Source organism: Penicillium chermesinum, assembly GCF_028974085.1.
Source record: "Penicillium chermesinum strain IBT 19713 chromosome Unknown utg000006l:1.0-2335141.0:1.0-2336784.0, whole genome shotgun sequence".
In the NCBI taxonomy this organism is placed as follows: Eukaryota; Fungi; Ascomycota; class Eurotiomycetes; order Eurotiales; family Aspergillaceae; genus Penicillium; species Penicillium chermesinum.
Genome location: NW_026695316.1, coordinates 381,695 through 402,698, shown reverse-complemented (window position 1 = coordinate 402,698; position 21,004 = coordinate 381,695). Strand labels below are relative to the sequence as shown.

Sequence of the window (21,004 nt, the reverse complement as noted above, 5' to 3'; positions counted from 1 at the left end):
GTCAAGCCTGTGCACCCCCTCTAGTCGCCTTGGTCGCGCGATGCAAGGGTGAGGTCCTTCCCATCCCCCCCACTGCCAATCATCAGCCCCGGGGGGCGTTTCCCTCCACCGAACCATAACGCCTCAATTGCCTGTAGTTGGCCCCGTCCAGGACCCCACGCTGCTTGGTGAGCTGGCGGAAAATTAAAAATAAAATACAGAAAGAAAGAAACTAGATAACAGAACTTTCGTAGCCAGGTACAGCATTTTCCACCACACGTGGACAGGGATTGAATTACTGCTCCCCTCCCCTCCTGCAGATGGCGCTTCCCAGTCCTAAAAAAGCCCTCCCGCCCCTCCTGTGGATCAATTCCCAGGTGGATACTCCTTTGCCATACTAGGATCCTATTCCTGTCAACATTGGATCTGGTCAAAGGCGCTTCCCGGCTTCGTGGCACTAAGAATCCCGTTTAAAGACCTTCCCTCACCCTAAACTGGGACTGGAATTTCTGGTGGATTCGACGAGGCCCTATACACCTCTGACGCCTTTTGTATCCTTCTGGGGACATTGACTTGTTCCCTAGACCCTCCATTCTCTGTGAACTGGCTTCCCACTCTTGTTTCCTGCCGTGCTTTCTTCTCCACTCGTTCTGTCTGGGACGGATTTAGATCGATCTGGGTGAAACACAATTGATGCTTTGTTCCAGATACACTATCTTCAAACGACCAAGATGTACGAGTCAATCGCCTCGCTGGATTTACATCGCCTGAGTCGGCAGAACCTCCAGAAACACTACGAATCAGACGAGGAAGATGCGTCCGAGTCCGATGGAGGCCCCGATCTGGTCCCGTCTCTGGTGGGCTCGCAGCGGGCTGATACTCTGGATTCCGATCTCAGTGCAGATGAGAACTCGCACATGGACCTCGACTCGGACGGTGAGGAGCAAGAAGAACCATTGTTCTCTTCGTATTCCTCAAAGCGCCCTCGGCCCGTTTCAATGGATACGATAAAAAGACGGAGTGATGTGACGTTCCAGGACAACACCCACGTCTTTGACCCGGAGAAAGAAATGATTCTCGAGCTGCCGTCTCCCGAATCATCGCCCGGTTTATCATCGAGTCTGTTCCTTCCACGGTCGGTCTACACTCCTAGTGCGACCCATTCTTCGACCCAGCGAGCCCGCTCGGCCTCTCCATCGTCGATTTTCTCCATGGAATCGGCTGAGATCCAGGTTGCCCAGCAAATCACCTTGTTGCAACCGCCGACTCGTCCGACTTTGGTTTTTATTAATGCGTTGGGCTCTCGATCAAAGAGCTCCAAGCCCAGACCCACCAATGCTCGCTCACGGGGCAATGCTCGCAATCGTGAGTCCCGCGTGTTTGACGGCAGGTTGGAAACCGGGTTCGACTTCCCTCGAGTCATTGATATGAAGCCTCCAACACCACCCGCGTCCGTATCCAGCGGAACAGACCGCAAGAGCTCTACGACCTCCGCGCCGGACATGTTAACCGTACCCGAAGAAGGAGGTCCCATTAATGCACAAACGGCACCATATCGTCCCGCGTCACCACGGGCAAGGCCACAATCGATATACCAGCCTCGACCCAGGACAGCAGATCTAGATCAGCCACTCCCATCACAGTTAGTCCAGACTCGTGCCAGACACATCACCGAAACAGTCCGTCCCTCTGCGGTGCGCACCAATAGTAATACCAGCGTCCTCTCCCACTCCCACTCCCCTGCCCCCAGCCTCTCCGGATCACCCTACATCGATACCCTCCGTCAAGGCTATATGCCCGAGTGCTACAGCGAGGCGGGGATATCCCGCACCGCGAGCCCCGTCTCCATCGCCTCCTCTCCTCCTTCATCTACGTATACCCTCTCTTCGACCCGGGACTGGCAACCAGGACATAGTTCCCACTCGCTCCCGCCACGACCACAGGTGCTGCGACGATCAGGACGGAAGCACTCCGCCGCATCCAGCGTCCACTCTCTGGCCAGCGTTCGCTCAGAGATAAACCTGCAAGCCCCTGCTCCCGGGACTACCTTCTATAGCCAGAAGATGAGCCAGTCGTCCTACGACTCGGACTTCGGGCGGAAGCCGAGCCAGCTGCGCCATGGACGTCACAATAGCTCGGCGACCATTGCACGCGGATTCATGGGATTGCGGTTCGGGAAGAAAGGGTCTAATAAAGCTTGATTTATTTAATTTAGTAATGTATTTACCTTTGTTTTCGCCGTCGCTCACAGACGGCTGTTATTCGGCGGGGCTATTTGTTGTTTTCCGAAGTTTGGTGGTCCTTGCGATATGCGCAACTTGCTTGTCTGGCGTGGCGTTTTGTGGATTTTATTTCTTGCTGAATTTTTCTAGGCCATGTCTCGGATATCATGTATAATCAGGAGTTTGTTGCCTTCGGTGGCTTAAGATTGAACTATTGTCTATTGCGAACCTTTTCCGGGTAGAATTTACCTTTGATATTGTTTTGCATGTCATAAATCGAAGGGAAGCTGCCATCAATTCCTTTCTCTGAGGTCCGGTGCTGGGCCTTCAATAGCGGATATTTGGGCTCCGGCAGCGCAAAAGGCGCAACAGACGACGCCCAAGCCCAACCCAATATGGGGGAAAAATGCGAGTAGAAACGCCAAAAATGTCTGATGCTACCACCGTCATAAAACAACTGTAGTGTCAAATACTACAATTATAAACTTTTCGAGTAGAATTGTAGGGACAATAGCTAATGGCTGTAATTTGGTTTGTAAGTGGAGTTGTATTGGGTCGCTGGACCCCAGCTCTCCTGCTCTTCGGACTTTCTAACAACATCCTGCTGTCGTGGCTTGCCCGCTCACATTTTTTCATCCTCGGGACTTGGGTTCGGCCAACTCGTCAAAGGGAGAATCGGAACCGTCAGTTCGGGGTCATCCGCCCTGGCCCAGGCAGCATTGTGGTACTTCCTCATATCATTCAGCCATGTCGCGGATCACATGATACAGCTCTTGAACACGAGGCAAACTGTCAAGAAGATGTCGTCGCTATGTGGCGCAAAGCAGACCTGGACTACGGGGCCTCAACAGTACCGGCCTTGAAGCTTCAAGGTAACGCCCTCAATGCCACAGAGACCGCTGAGAAGCAATCGTCGCGGAGACTACATGATACGTCGCTGAAGGAGAAATGAGAAAAATCTTGGACTGATAGAGCTCTTTGATTACAGGTGTACCAAATAGAAGTGTGCTAAACTACGTCGCAACAACCGTCGCGAAACTCCTAGCCACTTAGTGTAATAGGCGCCCCCGGTATGAGAAAAGTGACACGCACGCCAGAAGCACAAATAGAAGGAACATGCCAGTCCAATGATCAGGTACAAAATTTCCATTTGCTCCCCCACATACAATAGCCCGGAACCTTTCCAGGCTCATGAAAAGCACCGGCATCCTGACGTAAAGGCAGTGGAACTGGAAAGGACATTTTCTCTGCCATTGAGAATAGAAGCCACCCAATTCTTTGGATGTTTGAAGTGTCTCAGGTAAGGGTATTCCAGATAGTCTTCTGTGTAGGATTACTCCGGTTCTTTCGGCCTCGTGGGAATGAATGTACTTCGAATGATTCCCCACTTCAACGGTCCTTTCCATTGACGGTTGGACCTTGCAGCTGTCGATCCAGCCATGTCAGGAATATGAGCGGAATCGTAGGGTCTCGGTCTTGGTGGCAAAAGGAAATTTCTGAGATGAGTATTTCGCAGTAACAAAGATCGTCCAGTCAGCATGGCTGTTGAAATAGCCACACGACCTCAACTGCCTAGCATAAGTTACTCTTCCAGATGGCCTTGATTCGTCCAATCAGGTGAGAGTATACGCTGCTTACCTAACAAAACCCACAGTGACTGGCCAACCACAGAGCGGAAGGGGGGGGCGCCGGGATTCGCGTTTCCCGCATGGAAGAAAGGCACCTCCTCTTCATCGACACCATCGATTCTTTCTGCAATGGCGCCTGCGGCCATAGCATTGCTCGCTGATCAGTTGGTCACCACTGTAGCAAGGGTTCCCCCCAGCCAGAATGTAAGATATCGCATCCCGCGCGTTCTCTGAACTTACGCTCACTTGGTTTTCAGGAATCTACTCGCGTCAAAGGCTTGAAACGTCGCGTGGAGGGATCTTTACGACCTGGTGCTCACGTGCGCACAAATCAGTTCGAAGTCTCTCGTCAGATTGATGGCCTGCAGGAGAAGTTCCAGGTCCTCAACCGAGACGATTTAGCTGAGGCTTTCAGGGATCGGCTTGGCGAGCTAGACGGCTGTCGCAACCCATGGACCCCAGAGTTGCTGAGCTTACTCCTGCAACTGTCCGATCGCCCGGCTCAGTTTGCGAAGATTGAACCGCCAAAGGTATCCACTAAGACAGTCGAGGCAGGGAAACTGACTTGGACTGATCTAGATTCCCATGGAGCTGCATATAGCGATGAAGATATCTGGGAAGAAATCGATTTTGGTGCCGGTTCATCTGACGAAGAAATCGCTTCTGTTCGAACTGATGAGTCTCTTCCGAAAATATCACCACGTACACCGAAAACTCGAGAAGAGGACTATGAGATACCGGCAGACGTCTTCATCCCGGAGACTGATGAGCAGCTGATTGCATCCATTGAGCAAGCGCAATTCTGGAAAGCTGAGAATTACGCCAAGGCACCACACGCTAAAGGAAACGAGGTTGCGTCTCGGGTCATTTCAGAGCTACAACTGGCTAGAGAAACAATTTTCATGCTCCGCGGCTTGCCAACTTCGATTTTCTGGCGCCTGGATCAAAGAATCGAAGTTGATCATCGTTTCACCATTGCGCACTCCTCTACAGAAGCAATCTCTGCACTTCTGTCTTCATTTACGGAGATCGGCGCCAAAGTTGACACGGTCCGTCAATTCACGGCGTCTCCTCAAACAATACCTTACATGCAGACGTTTCGTTGGGGTCTCGAAGAGCGTTTGCGAGCATTTGACGGCATGCTTTCTCAAAATGAATGCTCCTACCTTTCTCCTGGATCAACTGTCAGTGTCCTTCGTCTTTTCGACGATGTGCGTGAGCAGTCCAGACATCTCGTTCAGGTGGCCGACCTGGTCTCTTCCTGGGGCAGGACGGTAAACCAATGCGGTGTCTCGATCTACTCTATGACTTCGTTTGTATGTTGGAAGCTCTGGGGGACACGAGCGGATTTGAGGTCTTTGCCGCTCTTTTCTTCTCTTGCTTCAAAACATACGCTCGATCTATCCAACTTTGGATGGAAAATGGTCATGTTGATCCTCTCGACAGTGCCTTCTTTGTGCACAAATTGCAAGGTAGTGGGGACCTGCGTACTCTTTGGCATGACTGGTACGCTCTTTATGAAGGGGTCCAACACCAAAACATACCTCGCTTCCTTGAGCCCGTTGTCAACAGAATCTTTACCACAGGCAAGAGCATGGTTTTCCTGCATCACTTGAATGCTCTTCCAGACGGCCCTGGGCCTTCCGAGAATTCGGAGACGATATTCCGAAATGTTTCCCATCCCGAAACACTGTCATCTATTCCTCTTCCCTTCTCCGCGCTAGTCGAATCGTCTTTAGAGAAGCTGATCGACGCGAACCACGCCGTCAGCGCTCGCAGGCTGCGAACCGAACTCGACGAGCAATGCGGTCTTTGGAATTCAATCGACGCCTTGGAGTATGTTTACCTTGGCAGAGATTCGAGCATCCTTGGATTGATTGACTCTAAGATCTTTGAACTCATGGACCGTGGGCGAGACTGGGATGACAAATTCCTCCTGACAGAATTACTCAGATCCACGTTCAGTGTCATAGCATCCTTCGACCAGTCAAGACTGGTTGTACGAACAGATGGCCTATCAAGCAGTACGGAGCCTCCAAGCAGATCTGTGCGCACCCTCGAATCAACATCAATCGACTATGTTCTCCCCTGGCCTGTTGCAAATATTTTCCCTAAGAGCGCAACCCAGTCATATCAACGCATCTCGAAATTCTTAATGCAAATCCGCCGCGCAAAATACGCCCTTGTGCGACAGCGTTTGCGAGATTTCCGAACCCTCCAATCTGGGACTCAGAGCAACTTTGTTCACGCTCTCCACCACAATTTACTATGGTTTATCGATTCTATCTACGGGCACTTCACCCACTTAGTTATTTCGACCAGAGAGACAGGCTTTCCGCTTGTCACTCTCCCAGGCCGAGGATGTTGATGCTATGATTGCAGCTCACGAGTCTTATCTAGCCTCGCTAGAGGACCAACTCCTCCTATCACCAGGTCTGTCACCAATTCACGAGGCAGTAATCAATATCTTGGATCTTTGCATCCACTTTGCAGACTTGCAAGCCGCACACGCCTTCGAAGCAGCAGCCCCCGAAGACGGAATATCCGACTCTCGCTTCATATCTCGAACGTCCCGGCGAGGGCAAAACGAAGATTCTGATTCAGATGAAGACGATGATCCTCTGGATCAGGAGCATACCCTTACCATATCCTTCCGTGACGATCCCTACGAATTGCGAATGAGGAATGTGAAAGTTAGATTTGACCATCTGATCAGTTTCGTTGCTGATGGGCTGAAGGGAATTGCTCGAGCAGATGGATTGCCTAGCTGGAATATTTTGGCAGAGAGGCTGGAGTGGAGAAAAGCTTTGGTGAAATTCTGATCAGGTTCCCGGAGAGGGCTGCTATGATATTAATGGCTGTGGTTACGCAGATAACCCTGATGAACTTGCTTTTTAGCTACTAGTAGATTTGATACCCAAATAATGAATTGCTTGTTCGGTCCACGAATATACTAGTTTCTATAAGCTAGTAATACTGCAACTATTGGCGTCACACACGTCGGATGCAATACTGCCCAATTTCTGCAAGTACTTCTACCCTAACTCCAAAAGAGGAGATTGAGTTCATTCAAATATAAATTGTTCTTTATCTTATACTCCTCCACGTAATCCATTTTCACTCCCATAGTGTCCTTGAAATATAAACATGAATATTGACAGAAAGAGCAGAAAGCAGCCAGCGCTGCACGTGATAGCATCATATAACATAACATCAATCTAACCTAACCAACCCAGCGTCTAGCACTGAAGAAGATGCGGCCCCAGGGCCCAATGTCGCCCCATGCTTCAGCGTCCGCGGGCAGATAGCTAGCAATACCGTTCATGACGGTACGCTCTGGGTGAGGCATGATGGCGAGTACGCGGCCATCCTCGTTGCGCACACCAGCGATACCCTCTGGACTGCCATTGGGGTTAAATGGGTAGCGAGTGGTAGGCTTGAGAGTAGCGTTGTCAACGTAACGAACAGGGGCAAGACCCTCGCGCACAAAGTTGGCAACAGAGGTGGTGGGAGCGAAGGATGCACGACCCTCGCCGTGGGCGACGGCAATTGGCAGGGCGCTGCGGTCCATGCCGTGGAAGAAGACGCTGGGGCGAGAAGGATCGGGGTCGGAGATGCGGACCATGCAGACACGACCTTCGTATTGCTCGCTAGTGTTGCGCTCGAAGCTGGGCCAATGGGCGGCACCGGGAATAAGAGCCTTGACACGGGACAAGAACTGACAGCCATTGCAAACACCCAGAGCGAAGGTATCGGGGCGCTTGAAGAATGCCTCGAACTCATTGCGAGTGTTCTCATGCAGGAGAACCGATTTGGCCCAGCCTTGGCCGGCCCCGAGAACGTCACCATAGGAGAAACCACCACAAGCAGCGAGACCAGCAAAGGTGGAAAGGGAGACACGGCCAGAGATGATGTCAGTCATGTGCACATCGACTGCGGAGAAGCCAGCCGTGTTGAAGGCAAAGGCCATCTCCGCCTGGCTGTTGACACCCTGCTCACGCAGAATCGCAACGCGCGGCTTGTTGCTGAAGGGGGAGTACTGGGACAAACTGGTCATGATAGGCAGTCCACGGTCCTTGGGGTCAAATGTTGGTCGCCATGACAGACCAGGGTTGGAGTCATCGAGGATGTTCTCGTATTCTTGCTCCGCACATTCGGCGTTATCACGAATCTTCTGCATGTGATAAGATGTCTTGGCCCAGGTTCGCTGAAGGTCAGCACGGGTATTGCGGTAAATGAGAGATGCCTTGTGGTAGATGACAAGGTTCTGCTTCTTCTTCTCAGAAACGCGACCAATCTTTGAAATTAGACCCGGGGGCGGCCCGCAAGTAGCGAAGCAAGATCGGAATTGAATCTCATGCTCCTTGCGAACTTGGAAGACAGCTCCCAATTCCTCGTTGAAAAGACATTCGATGACGTCCTTGGTGTTGAACGAGGAACAGATTTGGTCGAGCATGATCTCAGTGCCACATCGGCCAGCAAACATCATCTCCGCGAGCGTTGTTATAAGACCACCGTCGGAGCGGTCGTGATAGGCTAGAACAATGCCGGCGTCCTGAAGAGATTGAGTAGCATCGAAGAAGTCTCGGAAGATATCAACGTCGCGAACATCAGGGCTCTCGTTGCCAACCTCGTTGAACACTTGACCGAGAGCAGAGCCACCGAGAGCCTTACGGCCGAAGGCAAGATCAACAAACATGAGAACAGTCTCGCCAACCTCCTCAAAGCTGCGAAGAGCTGGAGTCCAGGTTTTACGGAAGTCACCGACAGGGGCAAAAGACGATACGACAAGAGACATGGGAGCGGTAACCTCCTTAGCTTCCTTCGATTGCTCATCTTTCCACTTCATCTTCATAGACATCGAGTCCTTGCCGACGGGAATACTGATACCTAACTTGGGGCACAGCTCTAGTCCGATAGCCTCAACAGCTTCGTAGATAGCCGCACCTTCACCTGGGTGGCTGCTAGCTGACATCCAATTGGCGGAGAGCTTGACATGGGTGAGACGCTCCACCAAATCGGCCGCGGCCAAGTTCATGAGGGACTCGGCGACAGCCATACGAGCGGAGGCAGCAGAGGAGATGAGAGCCAGAGTAGGCTTCTCTCCCATAGCCATAGCCTCACCAGTCTTAACACCCTGAAGCAGCGATGTGGCAGTAACCGAAACATCGGCGACGGGTGTCTGCCATGGGCCGACCATCTGGTCACGAGCAGTAAGACCACCCACAGTTCGGTCACCGATCGTAATCAAGAATGATTTTGAACCGACGGCTGGCAAAGACAAAACTCTGTTGACAGCTTCACTGACAATTTCGACCTTGTTTGAAAGCGAGGGCAGGTATTTTGTAAGGCTTGAATCGATAGCGGGCAAGGTCAACTTGCGCGAGTCGACAATTCTTGTCATACGTGGTGGCTTGCCGAAGAGGACGGACAATGGGAGATCAATCGGGGATGGGTACTCCTTAGACTCCCGGTCCAATAGAATGAGTCGTTTCTCTTCCTCAGATGTACCACCTCCCCGGCCAACAACAGAGAAACCGCAGCGCTCACGTTGGGCAATAGCAGTGAACTTGTTCATGCTCTCTTCACCAACGGCGAGAACGTATCGTTCCTGGGCCTCGCAGCACCAAATTTGCATGGGGCTCATACCCTTGTCCGCGCTGTCGATTTCTCGGAGTTCAAAGGTGGCACCCAGACCGGAGTCATGGATCAATTCAGGAAGGGCGTTCGACAGACCACCAGCCCCAACATCGTGGATGAACTTAATGGGGTTATTATCTCCCATAGCAACACACGCGTTAATGACCTCTTGGGCTCTTCGCTGCACTTCGGCATTGCCTCTCTGGACACTAGCAAAATCGAGGTCTGCTGAGCCTTCCCCAGATGTGATACTAGAAGCCGCACCGCCTCCAAGACCAATAAGCATCGCAGGACCGCCAAGAACGACAAGGTAAGAACCAGTCTTGACAATGTCTGGGTTTTTAAGCGCATGCTGAGGTCGGACAGTACCAACACCGCCAGCGATCATAATGGGCTTGTGGTAACCACGGAGCTCCTTCTGTCCGTTGCCAATGTCAAGTTCGGTGAGGAGAGTTCGGAAGTAACCGGCAGTGACAGGGCGGCCAAACTCGTTATTATAAGCAGCGCTACCAATGGGAGCCTCCAGCATAATGTCGAGACTGCTGGCAATGTGCTGTGGCTTGCCGACATCCAGTTCCCAAGGCTGCCTCAGACCGGGAATCAAAAGGTCAGACACACAGTAGCCTGAAAGACCAGCCTTGGGACGGGAACCACGTCCAGTAGCACCTTCATCTCGAATTTCACCCCCAGAGCCAGTCGCAGCACCAGGGTATGGTGAGACAGCGGTTGGGTGGTTATGTGTTTCAACCTTGGCCAAGAAGTGCACAACTTCCTTGGTATGGTTCCACTCTCCGGTGGTGGGGTTTGGTGCCCAGAAAGCAGCCTCAGAGCCTTCCAAAACAGCAGAGTTGTCGCTGTATGCACTGACTGTGAATTCGGGGTGTTTCTTGTGCGTGTTGCGAATCATAGCGAAGAGGCTGTTGGGCATGGGCTGGCCATCGATAACCCAAGAGGCGTTGAATTGCTTGTGACGGCAGTGCTCGGAGTTGACCTGAGCAAACATGAAAAGCTCGACGTCCGTAGGGTCCCGAGCAATCGCACCATTGGGGCCGTACGCTTCCGCCAAATAGTCGATCTCCGAATCATCCAACGCCAGGCCTAATTCTTTGTTGGCCTCCTGTAGAACCTCCTTGGGGGACTTGTCACTGCTGTGTACGGGAATTGTCTTCAAAGGCAGAGGGGCGTGCTCCGAAAACATGGCAGTAAGGTCTGGCTCTTCGTTGCTGATAATCTGGGTCATGCGGTCGTGGAGCACATCCTTGTATCCAGACTTGTAGTCCTGCTCCCCATTGCGCAGACAGGATACTTTCATACCACGCTCAATGCGCTTCACAACTTGACGAAGGCCACACACGTGTGAAATTCCGGTTGCCTGAGAGCTCCATGGCGAGATAGTTCCGGTTCGGGGAAAGATGTAGAAGGTATCGAAGTGGCCGTCGCTGGAATTGAAGGTGGGCGGAATGTCGGTGATATCTCCGTATTGCAACAGCTGCTCGAGAGCGGCGCGCTGAGAATCGTTAAGGGGTCGGGAAAGGTGGACATAATGAACCCACTGGGCTCGAACGTCCTGGACTCCTAGGCTTGCAGCAATAGCATGCCCGCGCGACCGGGAGAACGCCACCGAGCCGGGGATGGCAACATAGGAATCTGTAGAGGACATGCTCGAAAAATTTTTCTCCCGAAATTGATTGAACTTAAAAAAATCCTCCTCGGGAAAAAGGAGGAGGACTGCCTCTCAAGTTTGGCTTGAGTAAGGAATTCAAGACTCCCCGCGGTGGGTGACTCTTCAACTTTTAGGAAAAACTGAGCAGCAGCCCCGCGCTAGCCTCTTTCGGGATCTTATCATCACGTGATTAGAGATAAGTTTTATCCAATAAAATGAGACCTGATGGGTCGCGGTAGACTGTTTTACGAAAAGACTCAATTAAACTCCAGCGAAGGTCCACTTTCCCGCGAGAATCGCGAATGCTTGGACTTATCACTTGTTCCCATGATTTGACGAGGCGGTCGGAACCAAGCTGCCCTCCGAATGGGAATTTTCAACTTGCCTTCGCAATGAAGAGTCGTTCGTACCTTCAGTGATCTAGATCGTTTAAATTTAAGCACTCCGCGCGATAATCAACAAGATCAATACCCGAAGCAGCCACAGAACTCGTAAAGACTGTATAAGGCATACAGAAGTTGGAATGACATGATCTACTTTGATAAATAAGAAAAGCAAAAGTAGAATAATTAAATGGCAAAAAAGCTATTGTGTTCAATCGACTTATGCTGTACATCGCCTTGATATCGTCAGGGGGTGGTTAGTGTCAGATCATGGGCACACAGTCACACACAGAGCAGTCTAATAAATGTGACGTTCACGCCTTTGGCCCTCGAGAGGTGCACACAGTCAATTATATATGACATTCCGCGATCGGTCTCCACGGTAATGAAAACTCACAGTTTGCAACCTCTGTAAGTTCTCTTACCTACTGCTGGCTGTAGTATATCTTTTCAACAGGCCCTTTCGTCTTATAAAGGTACTGATATGATACTCTTAGTGCACAAGAGAGCTTATAAGGTCGATGTCCTCCTAGTAGTCATCTCACAGGAAAGAAGATAAAAAATGCCGAGAATCACTCAACATAGCAATTTATATTTATGACCTTGATTCTAAGGAAACAGATACTGATACCTGTCTAGGCCTACCTCTTTCTTCGTCGGGGAGATCATCACTGTAGCATACTCTTTTGTATATCCACTTCATAATGTTATCAGTATATCGTCAAACTTTGACAACGACTTGTAATTAACTCGTAATGGTTTCGTCTGTTTCTTCCGTTTCTCCCGGCCTTCCGGGGGTGACGAGGTGCCTCCGTGTGATTCCAGAACACGAACCCACAGTATCATTCCTGTCGCGTACTCCACATCTAGCCCGCTGTAACAAGGGTTGAAAAGATCAAAAACTTTCGTGAAAAGGAGAGTAATTAGAATAAATAGGCATTGTCATAGTATTTCAAAAATTACGATGTCATCATAACATTCTCATCGTAGTAGGTTTGGCTACTATCATGATACCGTATCCTAAAACCAAAGTCTCTTGCTACGTACTCCGCACAACTATCATGACATTGAACATTTACTGGTATTCGGATTGATATGGATGCCCCCCAATCTCCGGGATCTGGGGCGAACTACACCAGCCAAACTGCATGTGTCGAGTCCGCTGCCGAAGAACAGGTTTCCTATCTTGATTTTCCGGTTCGCGAAGTCAACAATGGCGCTGACCTACGAGAATACGCAACGGAAACACGAGAAGGCGCACTCATCAAGCCGGCCCAGTCAAATGCAACCGGAAAGATAGAGAACTGGAAACTGGTCACCTTCACAGTCGACGACCCCGAGAACCCCAAGAATTGGTCGAAGGCATACAAATGGTACTGCACAATGGTCGTCGCATTTACATGTTTTGTCGTGGCGCTATGCAGTAGTATTATTACAGCAGATATCCCAGGGCCCCGAAAATCTTTTGGCGTTTCCGAGGAGGTTAGTCTTTTGGTGGTTACTGTATTCGTTATTGGATTTGGTGTGGGTAAGTTACTTGATGCCCAAGCTTATAATAAGATGCTTACCAGAACTATAGGGCCAATGGCTTTTGCTCCTCTGTCCGAAATGTTCGGACGGCGACCTGTATATGCTATTACCCTCGGAATTGCTGTCATCTTCGTTATTCCCTGCGCCGTGGCCTAAAACATTGGGACTCTCATCGTCTGCCGCTTGATCGATGGAATCGCATTCAGTGCCCCAATGACATTGGTTGGAGGTACTCTATCGGATCTGTGGAAGAATGAAGAAAGAGGCGTTCCAATGGCAGCATTCAGCGCTGCACCCTTTATTGGCCCTTCCATTGGCCCTCTCGTGGGTGGGTTTCTTGGCGACAACTGCGGCTGGAGGTGGCTTTACTGGCTGCAGTTGATTTTGTCCTTCGTTTCTTGGACGCTTGTCACATTCACTGTCCCCGAGACATACACTCCAACGCTGCTGAAGCGAAGAGCTGCGAAGCTGCGCAAGACAGAGAATGATCCAACGTACACCACCGAGACAGAACTCGACTCTCGCCCTCTGGGACAGAAGTTGCGGATGATTCTTATTCGTCCATTCCAGCTACTTCTGCTTGAACCCATTGTTCTTTTCATCGCCATCTACATGTCCGTTCTTTACGGCCTCCTGTACATGTTTTTCGTGGCATACCCGATCGTTTACCAGTTCGGCAAAGGCTGGAGTGCATCGATGACTGGTCTGATGTTTATCCCACTGGCGATCGGTGTTCTAGGCAGTGCCGCATGCTCTCCATTTGTGAACAAGAGTTACCTCAAGATCTCACACCAGTACAATGGCAAGCCTCCAGCTGAAAAGCGTCTGATTCCAATGATGTACTCTTGCTGGTTTATTCCCATCGGTCTCTTTATCTTCGCATGGACTTCTTACCCTGATGTACACTGGATTGGACCGGCTATAGGAGGATTCCCGGTTGGATTTGGTTTTATCTTTCTGTACAACTCAGCAAATAACTATCTCGGTATGGATATATTCCCCAAGTGAAACTCGCGACACTAACAGCCGTTAAGTCGATACGTATCAGCATCAAGCTGCCTCAGCGCTGGCAGCAAAGACTTTTCTACGTTCTATATGGGGTGCCTCTACCGTGCTGTTCACAGAACAGATGTACAAGAGGTTAGGATATCAGTGGGCGAGCTCCCTCCTGGCTTTCATAGCTTTGGCCTGCTGTGCTATTCCATATGTCTTCTATTTTAAGGGAGAGGGCAATTCGCCGGTTCTCTAAATATGCTTTCAGTGATGATGAGGAGCAGGGTATCAAAGCTTGATTGCTCGGAAAGAATACTCGAGATCTGCAGGTTTATACACAGTAATAGGGTGTGCAGGGGATGCGCAGGGGATCATAACTGCGACCCTTTCCACGTGGATTCGGGACGATCCGGAAATATCAATTGGACATAAATATCGATAATGCGGAATCGAGGATTCGAAGAGCACCTCAATACTACTATGCGCAGTTTACAAAATGAATCACTGAATGAATGTTAATAACTGTCATTTCCGAAGACCCAAAACCCACATAAGTGTCGCAGTGGAACCAAGGTCACTGACGTCGCCCACCTTGCCTCTCCCGCATTGGGATTATCACGTGCGCGCAGTGGATGTCGATAAGAGCGAGCATGAGGCTTCTCGGCTCTCTGCGCTGTCTCCGAACAACTGCAATTGCCTACCCACTCAGTCTTCACCTCAGAACCATGGGCGAATGAGTGTTGTTTAAAAATTTGTCTCTAGATCCCTCATCTTTGAAGTTTTAATCCGACCCACTCGTGGTCCAGCCCGCGGGAGGTTATCCTGAAGACGCGCGGGTATTGGGCAGCTCCGGAGCATTATCAGCGAGCCGATAGAGCTTTCGAGGACAAAATGACATCGCCATATCCGCCGTCAACATCAATTTCGCCCTCCGACATGGCCGCCGGGGCCAAAAAGCCGACCGACCTCCCGCAGGCTCAGATAGACGCCATTATACGCACGAAGCGCAAAGCGCGCGAGCCTAAAGCATGCTACCCGTGCCATGCACGTAAGGTGAAATGTGATCGGAACTTGCCTTGCGACGGCTGTGTTAAGCGCGACCATGCAGACCTCTGCTCTTACGAAAGACCTTCCAAGAAACGAGCCCAAGCCTTTGAGAGCCCCGCCGGCGCCTCAACGTCGTCTGCAGCAGAACCAACAGAATACTACAGCTACGATGATATACCATCGCGCGTCAAACCTGAAAATACACATCCCGGTCCGGACCATTTGGGGGTAGGCGGCAGAGTGTCTATTGCGCGAGACGAATGGGACAATGTGCGCAGCCGGTTGAAAGAGATGGAAACCACAATCTCGTCGCTTCGTATGGGACTCGAGCGGGCGGAAGAGAGCCCGGCTGTGGGCCCGGATTCGGGGAGTGTGCAGAGCGCCGAGGGGGCCTCGCGTTCCAAGGGCAACTCTCCGGAGCGTGAAGGTATTCACGCGGCGAACACGTTCGGCAAAGGCACTGTACACTTGGGGTCGCGCTCAGTTATGGCGTATATCTTGAATAACAAATCTGGCTCTGACCAGCTGCAGGCTCTTTTGGAGGGTGGTATATTGCCTAAATTGGGTCTCGATAATGAATCCGCGACATACCCGTTCGTGGACCTATGGTCGTCCGATATGTCGAGTTTTGATATCAGCGCGGTCTGCAGTGCTTTACCGGCAGATGGCCAGTGCAGACAGTCAGTACCTTTGTGAACCCTTCAAACCCTGCAAAACTAACCCTCGCTGGCACAGGTTCTTTTACTACTACCGAGATATCTCCGGTGCAATTTATCCTGTAATTGAAGACATCACAAAATTTGAAAACGACCTTGAGCTTTTACTCGCAAAACGTCTCGAGGCTGGGGGAGTCTATCGAGAAGATGGAGACCAAGCCCAAACGCCATTTGGTACGAGTATTGCATACCTCGGTCTTCTCTATGCCGTCTTAGCATCGGGTTGTCAGTCGTCTGATCTTGGGAGTAAAGAGCGAGAACTAACATCCCAAGTATATGGTATGTCACCAAAAAAAAATGATCGGTATAATATTGTTCAAGTTAACTGACGATCCAGTGTGCTGCTCCTATCAATGTCTCCGCATGACAAACTTCCTGTCGCAGCCAACAATTGAAGCAATACAAACGCTCTTGGTGATCGGAAATGTTCTTTCATACAATATGAATCCAGGAATATCTTACGTCCTGCTGGGCATGACTCTTCGAATGGGACTCGCGCTGGGACTGCATGTAGAGTCGAGCCGATTCTCAGTAGAAGAGCGGTATCGAAGGCGGCACACATGGTGAGAAAACACGAACATTCTGCCAGGTCTCGGAGGACGATGAGCTAACGTTCCTAGGTGGTCCATGGCATGGCAAGATAGCCATTTTTCACTCTCTTACGATCGTCCTTCAACTACGGCAGTCAGCCAGCCAAATATTGCCTACCGAGAAGGCTCCCAGCCCGGTGACTTTTCATATTTCGAAACTCTGTGCAAAGTGATTTCCCTTGCATTGGAGGTTGTTCGTATTCGCATGCTTAGCCCGAATGCCCATATTACTTTTTCAAGTTTCCAAGAGTACCAGGAGCGCATTCGGCAGATCATGATCGAAGCAAAGCCATACCTGCGAGATCCCCAGTATTGCTCATCCTCCACGGAGCATCTAGAGCGGGTGGTGCTGAAGCTTCACTCATCATACTTTTGCTCTGAGCTTTGCCGTCCCTCTCTCAAACCGTCAGCGGGCCGCGCAGATGCGAACACTGTCGCCATGCGCAAAGATTGTGTGTCGAATCTGGTGACCACTGTGGATGCCTACATTGAATTGCATAACATCAGCTATCATGCGGCACGGTCATGGATTGCGCTACAACGTGCAATCAGTTCCGCATTCCTGCTTGCTGTTGTCGAAGAGGCCAAGTCTGACTCCCATGTTTTGACTGCATTGCGGCGATTAGAAGGCATCATTGCTCAACGCGCCAGTTCGGAGAGAGCTTATGACAACGGCGATGTCGCAACTAGCAACATCACGTCTTCAGATCAAGGCATGGCTTCCTACGATCCGGTTACAGGTGCGACCAACCCGCGGGGGCTGTCCCACCCACTATCGATGCTACCTCTTCTGCGGGACCTGGCGCCGAATCTCAAACTCAATGGGCCAAATCTTTAGCGAAAACCCACCGCGCATTGCAAAAGCTTCTTGTGGTATTCAGCAACCCCGAAAACGCGGTCTGGAAATGGTCACTTGGATCCTGCCTACCAACCTCAACCTAATCCTCCAGTCCCCGCAGCCTCCTTTGGGGCCTTTGTTGCTCCCGGATCAGCTGCCATGACTCCCAATCCAGGATCTCTTCCTCCACCTACACCCGAAAGCTCAGGCAGTGGCGACTGGTCATTACAAAATATTATGGATCGTGCGGCTGAGTACATTCACCCGCCACTGTGGAGCTAAGAAGTGTGCATATGGACACGTGCGTGAGCATTTTTGGGGTTTGGGCGTTATTCTGTGGAACTGGCTAGTGTTCGCAACCAAGATATATCGGTGTGGAAGTCTCGTGCACTAGGGCGGAATTATACCCGACGTAATCCTTTGTTCGAAACTGTTCATGTAATGATGGAGAGAAGACGCCGATCCATATAATGTAGCTAGGTCAATCGTGTCCTTCAGTCCAATTGCTAATCTACGGTTGCAGTGCTAGCTGTAGCTTCTCCAATACATTCGTCAAACCCAACCCCAGAAGCTGCGCGTCCTGCAACACCAGTCTTACGGACCACGTCACCGTCCTGCAAGTGGGAACGCTTCGATCCGTTAGCCAAAGTCAAGTTCTCGTTCCCGCTGTTGATGAGCCATACTAAGCATCTGGGGCGATCGGCTTCGGTTCCGCTGAAGGTCCCAGTGCCCAGATGCCACCAGGAAGTCTCCCCCGGAATGTGGGAGATATGCGGCCGTCTGGCGCCCGCTTCAACAAGGGTGTTCAAACTTGGACCTGCTCCTCGTGCTGATTAAAATCTCCAGCGATAAGCTCCGCGAATTCGATTGTGTAACTGGAGTTTGCCACTATTCCGAGTGACCTGCTAGCACGGCCTCTGGTATAGTGCCCAGGACCTTCCACGGCTCCAATGCATCGAGTGTGACAATCCAAGGCGAGATGCTCGTCCCGAGTGCCTTACTCTTCAGCGGCCCGAGCGGCACCATTTCCGTTGGATATCACGCGCTTGGCCGGGTCAGCGACCTCTCACAGCCGATGCAAAGTGATAGGGAGAATCAAGACATACCACTCGAATTATTCAGGACCATTCCGATGATCACTTCACCTGCATCCTTCTTGCCTGCTTAGCCCTGGCGGAGGGCTCTCGGCCAATGATGACTTTAATCTCCGTCTCCCAGTCCCTTTTTGGCCAAGGGCTAACGACTATATGACGCTGGCTCTCAGCAGGAATTGGGAGATCGGAGACATGGCCTTTCGGGCGAACAATAGGCATTCCCGAACTATGGCGCTGAGGAGCCCGTTATATGTGTGGATGGGAATTGGAATAGACCCGGTGACACGGGCATCTTCACCCAGAAACCCGACTGCCATTGCATACAGATGGACTGCAGGAGAAGTCTACGAGGAGTCAGCTTCCGCCCAGATTGACCTGCTATTATGCTGGGTGACTTTGGGTAATGCGGTCAACTCGTTTAGGGTTGCGTTCCCGAAGACCGATTTTGGTAGGCATGGGGAGTCCACCAAAAAGATTAGATAACTGAAGTTTGCGTCGGGGTGAAGATTCCAGCGTAAGAAGAATGATTGCACTGATTTCCCTTTGCAAACTCAACTCTTGCATTTCCTACGCACCTTGGGCCTCAATGCAGGATGCAGATACCCCTTTACTACACTGACTCGCGGAGCTCTTGAAAACTCCAGGTAGACAATGCGTCCTGAGCAAGATCCGCACATTCGAACATCCCCGAAATCTGTGCTTCATCACAACCTGCTGAGTAGTAGCACAATTACCGAGATGAATCCACCTGACAAAGCGCAATGGGACGGACCTTTTCGCCTCCCATCTTAGTCAATCGACTCGTGGGGAGATGGAAAACCCTGGAATACACTCCTTTCCCGGCAGATTTCAAAGTAATCACCGCTGCATGGAACTGGCCCCAATCCTTGTCTCTGAGCCTCCCGGTTTCAAATGTCATCTCAGCCCATATCTGCCAAGTATGGCCGCGATACAACTTCGGGCATTACCGCTCGTCCCCTTCAGCTATGGAATATTCACCGCGACTGCAATTCCCCTTTCTATAGCCTGAGGCTTACTACCCAATGAAGACTGCCGACATCAATGCTTATACTGACGTTTATCATCTCAGACTGCTGAAAGGCATCCTATTTTTCTCTTTCCTGTAGCTCATCTTTGAAGCTTTCGCCTGTCCCTTGGAAAGAAGACTTTCAGCATAGCATCGGGCTAGGCCTCTGGAAAAGATGTCTGCATCGGCGAATCAATACTACAAGGTCGGGGTGTTACTCTTTCCACGAGCTGACATTCTCGATTTCACCGGTCCAATGGAGGTGTTATCCCACGTCTCCCATAATCAGAACCCCGATGATCCTGATCGCATGTTTGTGACTGAGACCATTGCTAAAGCGCCGACTGTTCGTGCCAACAGCGCACTGACAATAAGCGTGGACACGACTCTGGCGGAGGCAGTCAACACCCTTGCGGACTATGATATGCTTATTGTCCCCGGGGCTCCTCCGTCCGTGATCCAACCCATGGTTGAGTCAGGAACCGCCGAGATAGACCTCATTCGCCAATTTGCCCGCCTCTCAGCTCCAACTTCAGAGAAACCCCGGGTCTTGTTTTCGGTCTGCACTGGCGCCCTGCTGCTCGGGGCAGCTGGGATCTTGAGCGGGGCTACTGTAACGACGCATCACCGAGCAGTAGACCTCCTTCGTGAAGTTTGTTGCCGGTTCAACGCCGAGGGCGCGCCCCAAACAATCGCAGTGTATAAGCGCTACGTTGATTCTGGCCCTATCTGCGGTGGTGCTGTTCGCCTCATTACGGCCGGAGGGATAAGCTCAGGCCTGGATGCAACTTTCCATCTTGTTCGAGAACTGGCAAGTCCCGAGATGGCTGGGTTTGTGTCACGCGTCATGGAGTATGATTGGGTCGCGTTCAAGAGCTAAACGGATCTGAGTCAAGCGCTATGGCGGTCCACTTTTCGCTGGGGTTGAATTTTGGGCAGTGGAGATAGTCAGCCTTTCTTCTAGTGCAAATGAACTAAGTCCTGAATAAGCGTCCAAGACTATGCCCGGGTGTTATTCCAATATTCTCGAGGGTAGACGTCCAGCTCGAGTCCTACCAGTATGCGAAACATGCTGTCCTCCCCACAATTCGTATACAGCCACTTCTGATCATGAAACTGTGAGAGGGTAACCAGATGGGAGCTGACGCGCTGCGCTTTAGATCTGGAACACGGAACTTGTTTGTTGTACTTTGAGAAGCCATCCTCGCGTTTTCGGGCTTCGTGTTCCAGGGTTTTGCACGAGGTGGGCGATTCCTGGCCGACTCGCAGGGCGGCGATCATGTACCAAAGCACAAATGCTCCGCGACTTGGTGTCACCATTGAGATGGTATCTGAAGTACCACCTGCCCGTTGCATTTAGTTTGACAAACTCTGCGAACAAAGTTCACGAGCCGATCCCACGAGGCGTCCAGGGTGGCGAGCGACGGTGGAAACGAGATCCTATTGCTGATGGCCCTCCATCGTAGCACACCCATGCAGATCTCGTCATCTGAATATGGTATCGTCGAGGAGCGTATTTACTCGCCGCCGACCGTCGAGCCAGCTACATTCACCCATCGCGCTTCCTGCTGACGTGGATCGATACTGCTTTTTACTTCGTCATCGTTGCCTCGTGTTCGCTCTCCCAGTCCGAGTTTCAAGCAAGACAGCGGCC

The 21,004-nt window shown here is 51.1% G+C and overlaps 9 protein-coding genes across 9 annotated transcripts; 7 read left to right on the top strand and 2 right to left on the bottom strand.

The window, feature by feature from the left end:
- Window positions 1-710: 710 nt before the first annotated feature.
- On the top strand, window positions 711-2,180 carry N7468_007919 (uncharacterized protein; the record flags this gene model as incomplete). Its single annotated transcript, XM_058477215.1, has 1 exon — window positions 711-2,180. One exon carries the CDS (start codon window positions 711-713, stop codon window positions 2,178-2,180), a length of 1,470 nt encoding a protein of 489 aa, XP_058327560.1.
- A 538-nt stretch (window positions 2,181-2,718) lies between these two features.
- N7468_007918 (uncharacterized protein) lies at window positions 2,719-3,153 on the top strand (the record flags this gene model as incomplete). Its single annotated transcript, XM_058477214.1, has 1 exon — window positions 2,719-3,153. The coding sequence occupies one exon, from the start codon at window positions 2,719-2,721 to the stop codon at window positions 3,151-3,153; it is 435 nt and encodes a 144-aa protein (XP_058327559.1).
- An 805-nt stretch (window positions 3,154-3,958) lies between these two features.
- N7468_007917 (uncharacterized protein) lies at window positions 3,959-6,651 on the top strand (the record flags this gene model as incomplete). Its single annotated transcript, XM_058477213.1, is given in 4 exon segments — window positions 3,959-4,033; window positions 4,087-5,040; window positions 5,058-6,014; window positions 6,139-6,651. 4 exon segments carry the CDS (start codon window positions 3,959-3,961, stop codon window positions 6,649-6,651), a joined length of 2,499 nt encoding a protein of 832 aa, XP_058327558.1.
- A 401-nt stretch (window positions 6,652-7,052) lies between these two features.
- N7468_007916 (phosphoribosylformylglycinamidine synthase) lies at window positions 7,053-11,129 on the bottom strand (the record flags this gene model as incomplete). The annotated part of the gene is made up of 1 exon (XM_058477212.1): window positions 7,053-11,129. One exon carries the CDS (start codon window positions 11,127-11,129, stop codon window positions 7,053-7,055), a length of 4,077 nt encoding a protein of 1,358 aa, XP_058327557.1.
- A 1,481-nt stretch (window positions 11,130-12,610) lies between these two features.
- N7468_007915 (Major facilitator superfamily domain general substrate transporter) lies at window positions 12,611-13,201 on the top strand (the record flags this gene model as incomplete). Its single annotated transcript, XM_058477211.1, has 1 exon — window positions 12,611-13,201. The coding sequence occupies one exon, from the start codon at window positions 12,611-12,613 to the stop codon at window positions 13,199-13,201; it is 591 nt and encodes a 196-aa protein (XP_058327556.1).
- A 57-nt stretch (window positions 13,202-13,258) lies between these two features.
- On the top strand, window positions 13,259-14,294 carry N7468_007914 (Major facilitator superfamily multidrug transporter NAG3; the record flags this gene model as incomplete). The annotated part of the gene is made up of 2 exons (XM_058477210.1): window positions 13,259-14,030; window positions 14,080-14,294. The coding sequence occupies 2 exons, from the start codon at window positions 13,259-13,261 to the stop codon at window positions 14,292-14,294; spliced, it is 987 nt and encodes a 328-aa protein (XP_058327555.1).
- Window positions 14,295-14,929: 635 nt separating this feature from the next.
- N7468_007913 (putative C6 transcription factor) lies at window positions 14,930-17,229 on the top strand (the record flags this gene model as incomplete). The annotated part of the gene is made up of 4 exons (XM_058477209.1): window positions 14,930-15,765; window positions 15,821-16,080; window positions 16,139-16,364; window positions 16,422-17,229. 4 exons carry the CDS (start codon window positions 14,930-14,932, stop codon window positions 17,227-17,229), a joined length of 2,130 nt encoding a protein of 709 aa, XP_058327554.1.
- A 2,296-nt stretch (window positions 17,230-19,525) lies between these two features.
- On the top strand, window positions 19,526-20,230 carry xanA (isonitrile hydratase-like protein xanA; the record flags this gene model as incomplete). The annotated part of the gene is made up of 1 exon (XM_058477208.1): window positions 19,526-20,230. One exon carries the CDS (start codon window positions 19,526-19,528, stop codon window positions 20,228-20,230), a length of 705 nt encoding a protein of 234 aa, XP_058327553.1.
- A 119-nt stretch (window positions 20,231-20,349) lies between these two features.
- On the bottom strand, window positions 20,350-20,670 carry N7468_007911 (uncharacterized protein; the record flags this gene model as incomplete). Its single annotated transcript, XM_058477207.1, has 1 exon — window positions 20,350-20,670. The coding sequence occupies one exon, from the start codon at window positions 20,668-20,670 to the stop codon at window positions 20,350-20,352; it is 321 nt and encodes a 106-aa protein (XP_058327552.1).
- Window positions 20,671-21,004: the final 334 nt, after the last annotated feature.